The sequence below is a fragment of the Vigna unguiculata genome, chromosome 6 (genome assembly GCF_004118075.2).
Source record: "Vigna unguiculata cultivar IT97K-499-35 chromosome 6, ASM411807v1, whole genome shotgun sequence".
Classification (NCBI taxonomy): Eukaryota; Viridiplantae; Streptophyta; class Magnoliopsida; order Fabales; family Fabaceae; genus Vigna; species Vigna unguiculata.
In genome coordinates, this window is record NC_040284.1 from 26,811,998 (window position 1) to 26,826,078 (window position 14,081).

Here is a 14,081-nt window from a genome sequence, read left to right on the forward strand (position 1 = left end):
TATTGAAACTAGACGAGTAATTAAACTAGACAAGACCAGTATACAATTATCGGAGAAAAGCAAACGCAGCTGAGGGAAATACTACGAAAATGGATCTTCCTGGCAATTCTTGTGTTGATAAAGTTATGATTAAGATTATCAGAAACATTTTAAAATTGGCAAAATTTAAAGGAAAACTAGTTTATAATGTTATTCCGTCACTAGTGGACGGAAGATCATGTTCTATAGTTGCAGCAGAACCCAAATAGGGGTCCTTCATATAATCAGATAATTTACACGTTACAGTGACGAGTAAAATATAGATGTAAAATATAGATGTAAGATAGTAAACAAAACTGATTAGGAGGTCACCCTAACTGGTGGTGCATTTCTTTTCTGATGCCAATCGTCTCCAAATCAAATTGTCATGAATATTGTCATGAAAACTCAGCTTGTGGAGCGTTTGTTCTTCTCCTCTGAGACAAATTTGTAGTTGAGTATTCATTATCGTCATTAGATGATGAGCCAACACTAGATATATTCGAGATTGAGCTTGATACTGAATCAGGTTTGTGTACTTGATTTCTGAATATCTGTGTTTGAGAAGCTGACCCTTGAGATTCTTGAGGGGTTTGATTCCCCTGAGCTTCTTCAGCAAGACGCTTAATAAGGTTCATAACTGTGGGAAGAAACCTTGATGAAATGGATAGTAGTCCAGGCAGCTGCAAACAGTATAGCCATAACATTAACAAACTCAGACAATGTTAGTCACCTTTGTAGCTGAGATATCATTCAGCCATCTCTTCTATTTATTATTGTTTCTCTTACAATAACATTCAACAGAACAAACCCAACCTAGAAAAACAATAAATCTTGAACTAATAAATCCTATTCGTTAATAAATTACAAAACTTTTTTTAGGTCACTTAAAAAAATATTAACCCCAATAAAATTATTATTTTGTTTTTGATCTTGAAAGCGGTTTAGATAATGCTTTAAACAGTGAAATAAAGTGATTGAAAATAGTGTTTCTAAGACAAAAATAATAAAACAAACATTTATAACGAACAAAAAAATTAAAAAATATATATTAGGGACCACATACAAAATCTGATAATTTATTAAGGACCATAAATATATAAAACTTAAATTTATATGTAGCAAATATCATAACTTGTGCGTTATGCAATTTAAAAAGAAAATGGCAATGGGCCTAACTAGTCCGTGTAATTGCAAGAGTCATTCACTTGGGCAGAAAAAACATCACAGAATCTTGACAATCTTACTGCTGGAAAAAGTAAAAGATTCAGTCGTACTCACAGTGCCATGGCGAAACTCTCCAGCTATATCCATTTGTACCCAGATGGCCTTGCCAAGTAGATAGGCAACAAATATAAACAACAGGTAGAGAGGATTTCTGTTTTAAATACAAGTCAGCAAATGTAATAATTAAACTGCAGAAAAAAGGTCCAATGAAACATAATATTGAAAATAACAAATAATTAATAGTTAAATTTTTTTAAAAGTTATACTTACTTTAGTAGCATCATAAACTCATTAAAACCAAGTATGACCATTGCCATTATCGCCCACGGAGGAGGTAACCAATTGTTACTCCGCTTGAAGGCCTCCTGAATACACACCAAAAAAGAAAAGAAAATAATAATACCTTTGTTAGTATGTCTGGAGTTAGATAAGTATTTAAGGCAAATATAAAGGACAAAAATGACATTTTCATGGAACCTGCCCCTATGTAAACTAAAGGACAAAAAAAGAAGAAAAACAGCAGCTGCGAAAACCTTGGAGCAAACACCATTGTAATAAATTCTAACAAGAAATACTCTCACCAAACTGGTTTTATCATGTAAATGAGGTAACTGAAGCAGGACAAAACCAGGTCAAAGGCAAATGGATGTAGAAGACATGAGATTAACATCACATGACTGACTGTTATTCATCCATATAAAATTTCATTCAGAAATTTATATAACTGAAAAGCCTTCAAAATAAGTTCTGCGTGACATTTCACTCAATCCAGTATGCAAGTTTACATATTACAGTACATGAACCCCCATCAAGCCAAACAAACAGTCAGAGTTTGGACAGTTATTGCCTTGTCCGAGCTGCATCCATATTAAAAGTGTTATTTACCTTATTTTAGTGCCTCAACTTTCATATATTTGGAGGTTAGTGTGTATTTAATAGTATAACTATTATAAAATATATTATTATTTGTTTAGCTATATTTTGTTTTACAAAAAGCCCAAATTAGAAGTGGTGTTTGCCCCTTTTTAGAAGACTCCATCCATAATGTCTATTGAATTAATTATTTTAAACTAAAGGAGAGCTTATGGCTGGCAAACAATTAGGAGAGACAGAAATGAGTGTTAATGAAAAGAGTAGTTTTCACAAAAAATAAAATAAAATAAAACAAATTTATGGTTATTAACTATTGAACACATCTTATTCTAATCAATTAAGTAATTGTCTGATTGAATATGGTGAAAATAGCTAACAATATATTTAACCAGTCTTATAAATAGGAACGGATAGTGATATGTTTTATAGTATTTGGTTGAAATAAAAAGATGATACTAGGCAAACATGTCAACATGGCAAAAACAAGCAAACTACACCATGACAGTAAAATTAGATCAGATTTCAAAACTTATATTATGAATAGATCCTTCTGTCTACCCAAAAACCATAAGGTTGTGAGTTGCATATTCATTGACATCCATCCCTCTGTCTCCATGCATACACACACATTAAGGATTTTGTTTATATTGTAAGGAAACAGCAACCCAAAAAGCTAAGGTTTTTTATGTTAAAGCACACAAAAAGTTTTATATCTACCACACCTTTAATGCAATGAAAGAGTCTTGCGGAGAAGAAGCATGGAGAATGCATATTCCACCTTATTTTGCCTTGAAACTTGACTTTATTTTAGTAAAATATAAATGACATGCATTAAACTTTTCAAACCACTCACTGGTACAAGCTCAATCACCATGTCAATGATCAATTGTACCAAATCCCCAAATTGTCAAATGAAGGTTAAGGCATAAGAATAGTTTTTTTTATCTCAAACATGTACGGCAAATAAGTTGGATAAAAATGCCGAGAAAATATATCAATAACAAAAATACAGAATAAGTAGACAGAAATATATTAAATATGACTTTACCTGAGCTGAAATAGCTTGAGTAACTGTATACTCAGTTTCTCCCAGGAATTGTCTCCACAAAGCCTTGCACTGAATTGGAGTGATAAGCACATCCTCTGGGGAAACCTACATTTTATATATATTCTCAAATATAATACTTTTACTATAACATTAACAGAGGAGATCAGAAGCCACAATATCCCTGTATACTACCTCCTCCCATGTGCTTGAAGCCAAAGTGTCCGCAGAAGCTTCCCGAGTTATTAATTGTGAAGATGTTGAAGCACTAGTTTTATCTATGAGAGATGAATGAAGTATGCTTCCAATGGGATCTGGCTTCTCATCCAGGCGTATAGCAGCCATATCTGATAGAAGCTTTAGGGACTGATACATGACAGCATAAGTTAATTTACAATGTGCTAAAAAAGAGGAGCAATTTCCAGTATAGTTTCATGTATGAGCAATTTTTTTTATTTTACGTATGAGTCAAAATTTTATCATTATTTTGCTATCAATTACCGCAGAGCGAGCATCCCTTGTAATAGCTCTAATATCTTCCTTCCCAGTCCAAATTCTAGGTAGTGAATCATTATCATGATTGAATACGGTAGAGAACCTGGAAATATTAAAGTCAGAAATCAGTAAGCCACCAAACTCTGAACATCTATTGGGAATAGTACACTTTCATTCATCATAAAAGAATAAACATGTACAAGTAACATAGAATGCCTCCTCCAATACAAAAACAATATACAGCAACCAAGCCTTTTCCTTGCATAGTTCAAGTTTCCTTCTGCTACTTTTAGTCAGATAAATGTAAATTGTTTGTCTCCATGCATGTCCAATAGAGTAGCTCCTACTAGATACATGATAGCAGAACATAATAAAATATTGAAACAACTATGACATGATAGTAACATACAGAAACTTTCGTTAAACCATGGAGTTCTACGCTATCCATCCGAATACACTAATGAAGTAGCCTACATGTCTTGTTTCAATCCTTACTAACTACTAAGTTCCAAAACATTAATATTCAACCGTCAATCAAAGTTCTATATACATATTACAATCCACAACCAAATTTTACCAAAATAATTGACGTGATTTCATGATATTTTAGATGCAGTTACCTATCTTTCATGCGTATCAAAATCTTTCCAGCTTCTTCCCTTGCTTTATTTTCCACCACTTTTCTTGCATAGTCCCTTAAACTTTGTTCCATTTTTTCAACTGTTTCTTCATCCAGCTCAAAACCAGCCACGGAAGCAGAAAATTCAGATATAGCAGATCCAGTCTCACGTTTAAGCAGTGCTCTTATTGAAAGCCATGTGTCCTTTCCACCTGATTCAAAGAGAGACTCCACTGGCTTGGTCAATGCGTTGGTCAATTTTTTCTGCATAAGATACTTTTATTTTAGTGTCTGATAGAAATAGAAGGCATTAAAAAACATATCCCAGCTCAACCAATTAACCACTGTTATATCAATATTACCTCAAGATTAGTTGTTATCTCGGACAATTTTGCAGCACGCACAGATGAAGCATGTGAATCAATATCATGACGAAGTTTGTCTCGCACCTTTGAAGCACCCCAATTAGCATGTCTCACAGCAGCATCTGCGAAGTGCAAATCTTATTAAAAAATGAACAAAGAGAACTGGGAGTTCTAGTGATCATACAAAAAAGCATTTAAACAATGACCAAAAAGTTATAGTGATTCAACTTCAAGTGCAATTATATGTGAGAAACATGTCTAAAGAGAGTCAACAGGAACTGCTGAGCTTAGGAGAGAGGGAAAGAGAGAAAATAAAGACGAAGGGAGATAGGATAGAATTGCTAGAGTGAAACTGATTGACTACGCATTATGAAAAATATCTATCTATCTATCTATATCTTTATCTACATCTCTCTCCATATATAGACTCTTCAAAGAATGGAGAATATATCCCAAGTGAAGAGTGAATGGGTGATAGCTACAAATAAACACTTTTTAAAATATTATGGATCCACAAAACTTGGTTAAAAATGTCATACAGGACCTGATTAGACAAACTAAAACAAGGACTAAAAGAAGTGGTTAGAGATGTCGAAGCTAAAAATAAACTCAGATGCAGATTTAACCCAAATCCAAATGTAGACTAGTCACAACTGGAAATTGACATTGACAGTTTTTGGAAATTCAACATAGATGACAATTCACATTTAGCTGGAAACATTGTCAAAAAATTGATAGAAGTTTATGAAAAAGTTAGTCGTAAAGGTCATTGACAATTGAAGGTTGGCCAAAGTTTGCCAGAAAGTTGCTAGAAATTGATTCATCAAAAAAGTTTGCCAGGGGATATGATACTAGTACAATGTCATCATGTTATATTCTTAAAATCTAAAATACAAAACCCTAACAATACTAAGCATAATCCTGACTAAAAAAGGAAACAAGTACTGAGATACTAGAAAGTATGGAAACAAAGAAAAAATAGGACTAATACTAAGGGATAATCTCTAGGATACCCAAAATATTATGAGATATCCTAAAGACTAGTCATATACTTAGGTTATACAGAAAATTTAAATAATATATATAGACTAGTCCTACATCTTAGAGGCATCCTGAGATGTATATAGAGAGAAGCCAACCATATACACAGATTTTTCTTTCCATTTAATTAAATGAACAAATATAAATCCTATATATAAAATAACAGAAGACAAACTTTCTGTATCAGTAAGAATAATAAATTCCTGATATTCTCTGCTTCATGATTGAGTAATGATCTTAGACAATACAGAACCTCAGGCAATTTCAAACATAATCCCAAAAGAAATAATTTTTTAAGATAAATTATAAAACAAATCATGAAGCTGTGACCAAGCTAGTCAGTTAGACCAGAGCTGGGGTCTGATAAATGATTCAAATAAAGTGCAAAAACAGCTAGAAGAAAATCTGGTAAAACCGATTTAAAGCAGGTCAATATTTTTTTTTTAATATTATAGCATTTTAAAATTTTAATAAAAAATAAATATAAACCTAAAATATTTGTCATTTTCTTTTCTATTAAAAATAGAAACTTATTTATAGATGATAATGTACCTGATTGAAATAATGGAGTTAACAAAATAAGAATACTTGGCCCGTGTGAGTTGAAGTTTATAACTTCTAAGAATTGAATTTTATAATTCTATTAACATCTAAGAATTGAAAAATATGGTATCATATGAATTGAAAATTATGTATGACTTTTATCATTTTAATAGCATTTTGGTTTATTATTTTAATATTTCATGAGTTTTGTATGAATTGAAAATTACTATTGTATGACTTTTATCATTCTAATAGCATTTTGGTTTATTATTTTATTATTTCATGAGTTTTGTATACATCGAAAATCATTAACGTATGAGTTTTATTATTTTAATATCAAGGGGCACAATTTTGGTTTGTGAAGATTAATTATAGGTATAATTTATTTGAAATGTATGATAATGATGTATTTTATTTTATTTTATTTGAATTTATGGTTAAAATATTTGTTTCTTCAAATATTTCGTAAATACCGCATATATCTGTGGATATTAAATAAATAGACGGGTACCCACATAACGGATACCTGCACGGATACAAAACGAATATTTATCCATCGAATAGAATATGGGGCTACTATCTTACCCATCCTGTTGACATCTTATCCTCATCCATGCATGTCTTAGGTGGGAAAGTAAAACAATAAGTCATAAATGACAAAATGACAACTAATATAAATTCAGGAAAAGTCAAATTTGCTAGAATATAATATTGTAAATGTTATAAATAAGAATCAAATCAGATTATTACCCGCAGATCCTTTGTCAAATCCATCCATAATAGTTTGAGTCCAAGTACGAACAGATGAAGCAAACCCCTCTCCATTGTTTAGTGATTGTTCCAGTTCAGTCTTAAAATCATTTAGAGCTTTAGAGTGTATATGCTCTAGCAATGTTGTATAAGCAGGATACACAAGCTGAAAAGTTGACACCAATAAAGAAGCATTACTAGAGTTTTATGTATAACCACCGTATTCAGAAGTCCTTATCAGTAATACCTCAGTTCAGTATTAAGCACAATATTAAGAATTTAGCGTTTTGAGAAGGATGGTATGAGCAAACAATATAGGAAGTGGAGTAATATTGTAGATTATTGTAGTAAACAATATTTAAATATTTGTAAATATTTATTGGTACAACTAAAGTAGGATAATGTTTAAGAACTCAAAAATCATTTTATATGATTATACTTACATAAAAAGGATCATATAGTTTTACTTAGATTTATGATCAGACAAATCAATATCAAATATATATTATAGTGACATTTATAATTATTCTAGTATAATAATTTTATCATAAGAGAATATCAAGCTTCCACTATATATTGTATTGAAAAGTCAATATAACTAAATCACTAGTGTTGTTACATAGTACACGGTTTCAGCTCAATATTTCTTTTTCTTATAGTTTAACACAATATCAAAGTCTCTTGAAAACCATGTTAGCTCGGTGGATCCACTATCTTAACTTTCCTGCCAGCACATGAGGATTATCTACCCCTCACCCAAGTCGCTTCCTCCATGTAACCACACCTTTGCTCTTGTGGCTCCATCAGAGTTGATTTGGTGGTTCAACCTTATTTCCTCTCTCCTTTAATTATTCTAACTCATTTTTATCAAATTCTGAAAATTGGCTTCAAGCAAGTACTCTGCATCTCGAATAGGTTCTCCAATCTTTACTAACCATATTGTTAGTATTGAGAAGATGGATGGATCTAACTATTCCCACTTGGGCTCTCGAAATCAGGTTACAGATCAGTGGATTGGGCCATCCCATCTAACTACCACGGTTGAATCCAACCCGATAAATGAACACAAATAATAGACACACCACACCCAAACCTATAATGTTTGCCAAGACCTCTTGACACTGTCTGCTTATCTTGGGAAGATTTATGCTGCCAAACAAGTAAATGAGTTCCTAACACGATTTAAATATGTAAAGCAGCAACTTAAGAACCGCAATACATTTCTTATGACAGCTTTGTATGGCTATCCTCAAGAGTAAGTTGATACCTTATTAAATTCTAGGATCACCAATAATCCAAACTGTGGCTTTTGTCTCGTTAACATAAATATACACGGAGATGCATACCTCTTTAGTTTGGGACACTTCTATATTTGCCTTACAGAACACTAGTTTTGGGTGCTTTTGCACAAGTTTAGAACGTGAGTATTGTTACCACAAAGGCCATACCATTAATGGTGTTAGGCTGTGTGCAAAAACTCCTTGGGTGAGCAATATTTTTTAGGCATATACTACTAAGTCACCTATTGCTCTTGCATTGCCAGCTAACCAGCGTTGTATGATTCCAAAACATATGTGGGCTTTCTCCAATCGTATGAAAATCGCCAAATTGCTAGTAACATTGCTTTGGTAGCACACAGTAGTAAATCGTGTGCTTGTCTCTCTCAATCTCATTCCCTAGGTCCTTAGGTCATTCATTGACTTTGGTGCAACCAATAATATATTTGGTAATCGTTCTTTTTTCCCTTCCCTTATCACTACTGATAATTGGTCCTCCATTGCTGTTATTAACGGTTCACAAACACAAGCATGTGGCATTGGCACCAACCCCCTTCCATCTCTTAATGTGACTATGTTACCTAACTGTCACCCAGCTGACCAAATCCCATGACATTCAATTTCGGTAAAAATATTGTTTGCTTGTAGGGATCAAATATCAAAACAGATGATTGGCATCCACTATTTCCCCAAAGATGATTCATGCATAGTTAATACACCATCGGTTGACCAAATTGCAGAAGATGGTGTCAATATTCATCAGTCCTTTCTAATAGAATTAATAAATGAGTTTTGTCTCCTTTCTCCTTAGTTCACTCCAATATTTGGAGACCTTCTACTAGTACTCCTTTTGGTTTTAAAGATTTTGTTTCATTTATGGGTCACTATTCTAGATGTACCTAGATTTGGCTAATGAAAAATCGATCAAAGTTGTTTTCTATTTACAATGAAATCAAAACATAATATACTACATCAAAATTCTTTTAAAATAAGAAACAAATAGTAAAAGCACAGCCAGCAGCCTTACATCCAAAGCCTTCGATTCCAATTGCTTTCGTTTTGCATTTCTCACGGATTCTTCAAAGAAAATTGCCTCTTCATCATATCTGTTGAAAACAAGATATTATCAACATATAAAACGAAAGATTGAAACCTTAGGACACAATTGAATTATCTAAAAAGATGGAAAACTAACTAACCGCCCCTATGAGTTGCACAGGTGAGTAAAACATGTTTAAAGAATTGCATATTTCATGAAACTTTTAATTTACAAATACAATTTTGATAAATTGAATTTTCTTTTAAAATCTTGATAAATTAAGAGATACATAGTACTGGGAGAAAGAAATCCAAAGAATGAAGATATTTTATTATCTTATGCTAGGATTGAAATGAAAGAAAAATCAACGTTAGTGTTGCTATTAAAAGAAAAATTATCAAATTAAAGTCTAGGGCAAGAAAAAATCGGTAATGCATATAAGATTTATTCTTAAGCATTTATTCCTAATACATACATACATTTTAATCATGAATTGGAATAGATAGATATCTGTTGTCACTGAACGTAGATTTTTCTTGAACTTAAATTGAAAGTCTACCAGCATCTGGAACTTACTGTGAAAGGCTGGCATCAATAATGGAACTCAGTTTTTCCCCAAAACCTCGTACTGGACCTAATTGAACAGCTTCTTCCAATTCCAGCCAATCCTAAGTCAAATTCATTCATCAGATTATTTACTCTAAAAATAGCTGAAGCAAAGCAACTCAATACAAAAAAATGGATAAGCACCTTGTCAGACTGTAGTTGATTAAGTTTTTCATTAGCAATTTCTTCACAACGCACCGTTGCTACCATTACCTGTTAAATAAAATGGCAAATCGATAAAAAAAAAAATGATTGTTTCATCTCATCCTAAAAGTTAGCTAATAGGAAACCTTGTGAGCTGGAAGATCAAGATCCCTGTTTTCTCGTATGACTTTCCAAATTTGCTGCGCACTAATAGAAAATCCAGAAGCAGGCACAACACCACGTCGATCACCAGCCAAACCTCCAGGTGCTATAGAATGAAAGAAACGTTGCCGTAATTGAGCAACCTGCATGAATAGGTGTAACTCTATGATCCACATCATATCCAAGTATAACTACAGTTGTAAAAGAAGCTTATTATACTACACTCTACCACCGAGATAAGGAAAGAACCAAAATGGAAAGGTTTCGAGTACAAAAGTTTCAAACTTTTCATTACTTGCTAAAACACTCATGCAGAAAACTATCTATTGAATTTTAGAAATTAGTAATCACTCCAAAACAGGGAAAAAAGTATCCTAGCACAACTTCCAAAAGTAATGCATTGTCTATTGAGTGTACCTCCTCGTTGAACTTATCCTCCTTGTCCTCATAACTTGACAAAGCAGTAACTTCCACCTTCATTTGAAAATTCATTAATTATATACAATAATATTCACATAAACAGTTGGCACGTGCAAAAGGGAGATAGATAGAACTTACATTGAAAAATTCACTTAGAGGAGTATGTTGATGTACTTGGGGTTTTCTAACACTATCCCAAATCTGAGGAATTCACATCATGGTAAGCAGTGATGATGAAGAAAAACAAGAAACCACATGAATAAAAGTCAGAAATTAAATGGGAAACACACCTTCTGAATATCTTCTCTTAGAATAGGCTCCAAATGTTCAAGTGGAGTCTGCATAGACCGCCAGAAACATGAAAAACATTGAATAGTAAAATACTAAAAAAGGGTGCGTTCTCAAAAAAGGACCCGTGATTCTATACCTTTGTTTTATCACGTATAACAAAAAGCAATGTCGTTTTCCGGGGACTAAATAACCGCATCATGACCTACAAATACAAGAAGGACCAAAGTGTGAAATCTCAAATATTGAATACCCATCAAAGGTAAATTCATGGCTAAAAGCTACCTGAAAAACTGTTTTCAAAAGAGGTTTATTGGCTGCTTGTTCTCGACCAATGTCATGACACCACCTGTGAATAAAAAAAATCATCAAAAGTTGTCCAAAGTGGATTGAATGTTTGCACAAGTTTGACTGTAAGCTCCCATAAACCATGAAACAGAGTTCTTTTTTACTTTCTGATTAAATCCAAATACTAATCTGACTCCAAAGAAAATACAAAAACAAAAAAAAAATGAGATGACACAGAAACATAAAACGAAAAAAGGTTACGCATATCACCTTTTGCACCAGAACATATTATAATTCATCGTATACTCACTGACATACAATGTGAATGATCCTAATTACTAAGTGCAGGTGGACAGTTAGCAAGGTTATCTTAAAACACAAGTTACTAGAACGCACAGGCAATCCACCAAGTTAGACAGAAAGATTTGCAATTCCACCTAGACTTCGGTTAAGTAATGCAGCATGTACGGACTGCACAAACATATTGGATGTGAATTTGTTAAGAAACTTTTAAATAGCCAAGGATAATGCCTTACTCAATCATTTCCCCAGAATTTGATTCATTAAGTTATTTATAAAGCAATAGTTTAGAGCTAAAAACTTACATGTTTATCAGAACAATATCTGATACTGCCAAAGCAAAAAGAGCACTCTGTTTCTCGAAAGCAGTGTCATCCTGAGAGTTATAATAAAAAACGAAAGCAGTGAGGCAATAATAGTGAGTTTTTATGCAAATATAAAAAAGACAGAACGGGAATATTTCTCAGTTAAAATGAAGCTACAACTTGTTTTACGAGGCACCGATAGCATACAGTTCAAAATATCAACTAAAGATATGGTCAGGGCGATTTGATGTTTATTCAAGGAATTTTCATTTATAAAAAGAACGGTAAAGGGAAGCATCTGCGAGACCATTAAAGTAGATTTCATTTTCCAACTAGGTTTGTCGAAAAATAACCTTTGACAGTTGGTTGGACGAAAAAAAAATTACAAAAATGAATTTGAAAGAAAACATTGCAGCAGAACCAAAGTCAACAGTCAACACCAAGCACAGGTTGAGAAATTATAGTATTTTCGTAGTATGTAATATCAGGTAATTCTTATAAGATGCTCTAAAGGCGGCGGCCTAAAATGACTAATAAATCAAACTCGTGTGATCATTACAGGTTTTTTACAGACAAAAAACGACTTGTGTAAAATATAACAATAACAATAGTCCTATCGCACTAGGTGATAGAAAATAACAGAAAATGAAAAAAAAAAAAAATAACACGGAATTTATTACCTCGCCCCTCTCCCTTCCATCAGTACCCTCCAAATCCATAGCAATTGTGGTTGGCTCAATCCCAACACATTTGGCAATCCAAATGCCCTTGGTCGTTTGAGATCTGCAACAATATGATACTCAATTAGATGCTCGCCATAAACTAGAACCACCCAAAACAACAGCTCAGTAATTTCAGAACCAAACCTCCCCCTGAAAGCATCCATCTCCCTGAAACTTGTGTGGAAAAGATGATTCATTAACGTGCTCTTCCCTGCACACAAGAAAAACATAACATTAACTCACACAAGTCCACAAAGAGAGAACCTAAAGCTAAAAAGAAACTGCACTCGATTGATAACCAAAACCAGTTAAAACTACAAAAATCAGAAACGGACATGCATGGCAATAGCAACTCCAATAATATGAATTATTTACTTTTTAACATATTCTCTTTCTCCTAATCCATGAATGCATCACATCTCAACCTCACTTTCAAGTTCCAAAACAAGTTACGTCAATCAATCGTCAAATTAAATCTAAACCTAATCACTAACTACAAAACTCCACTCCAGAGCACACAAAGACTTATAAATCACGCTACGATAAACCGATCCAGGCTTAACAACGACAAAAGAACCGCAGGAAGTTCAGCCGAAGTAAATCAAGAATTCAGAACGAGCAAAGGGAAGGATCGAAACGCACCGCTACTCTGCGGTCCCATGATGGCGACGACGGCGTAGGAGAGGCCGCAGGAGGCGAGGTTGACATTCTTGATGAAGTTGTCGAGGCCGGCGACGTTGAACTCACCGTCGCCGTCGATGAGTTGCGTGGCGCAGGAACCGTCGTTGGCCATGCCTTGCCGGAGAGCTGAAGTGAAGAGAAATCAAAGAATTAACGAACAGATTGCTTTGGATCTCTGATTCGCTCCGCTTTGCTTTCAGTGAAGATTCTTTGATTGCGGTGTAGGCTTGGTACTAACACTACTGCATTTGCCTAAAGAGGAAAAGGAATGAAGAGAAGAAACACAAGTCTTGTTGGCTTCTGTTTGACGTGCGTCCAATGACACGTGCCACTCGCATCCAATCAGCTACCTAATCATTTTCGCTTTTTTATCAAATTTTAAATCAGTCAAAAAATAAACTCTTCATAGCATTCTCTCTCCTTCATTGTTTAATTTTTGGCTGAAAACCCATTGCTTGAATAATGTGCATCGTGCCTTCAATCCAAATTATAAAGTTTAACAAATTTAAAATACATTTAATGCGTGTCATGCTGCTACCTCTGATACATGAATGGTAATTAGTGTTAATTTTATTCGATGTATGATTTGATTTTAAAATAGTACTTCTCTTCTTCCACGTTTTGTTCTTTAAAGTCTAATTATTCTACATAACAACTTATCTTAATCATTCAATTACAAGAAACTAAAAACTGAAAATAAAATTATTTCCAAATTTAATTAAATCCTCCTCAATTTTGTTAAACATGTGCTATTTCATCTTTTCTTTTCTTCCCTTTTCTCCTTTTTGTCGTTTTTCAAGCTTTTTTCTTTATTACTCTTCCATTCAGTCTTCCTCTTCCTTTTTTTATTGTTTTAATTCCAATTAGTTAGTA

The 14,081-nt window shown here is 33.4% G+C and overlaps 1 protein-coding gene across 1 annotated transcript; it reads right to left on the reverse strand.

The window, feature by feature from the left end:
* Nucleotides 1–109: 109 nt before the first annotated feature.
* Nucleotides 110–13,483, reverse strand: LOC114186744 (protein ROOT HAIR DEFECTIVE 3 homolog 2). The gene is made up of 22 exons (XM_028074739.1): nucleotides 13,170–13,483; nucleotides 12,672–12,738; nucleotides 12,486–12,588; nucleotides 11,806–11,876; nucleotides 11,198–11,261; nucleotides 11,052–11,117; nucleotides 10,915–10,962; nucleotides 10,763–10,825; nucleotides 10,622–10,678; nucleotides 10,189–10,347; nucleotides 10,043–10,111; nucleotides 9,869–9,960; nucleotides 9,281–9,359; nucleotides 6,977–7,142; nucleotides 4,640–4,764; nucleotides 4,279–4,541; nucleotides 3,665–3,761; nucleotides 3,359–3,529; nucleotides 3,167–3,271; nucleotides 1,516–1,610; nucleotides 1,300–1,396; nucleotides 110–701 (listed from the first exon to the last, which is right to left on the reverse strand). Exons 1-22 carry the CDS (start codon nucleotides 13,318–13,320, stop codon nucleotides 417–419), a joined length of 2,493 nt encoding a protein of 830 aa, XP_027930540.1. The 5' UTR covers nucleotides 13,321–13,483; the 3' UTR covers nucleotides 110–416.
* Between the last annotated feature and the right edge of the window lie 598 nt (nucleotides 13,484–14,081).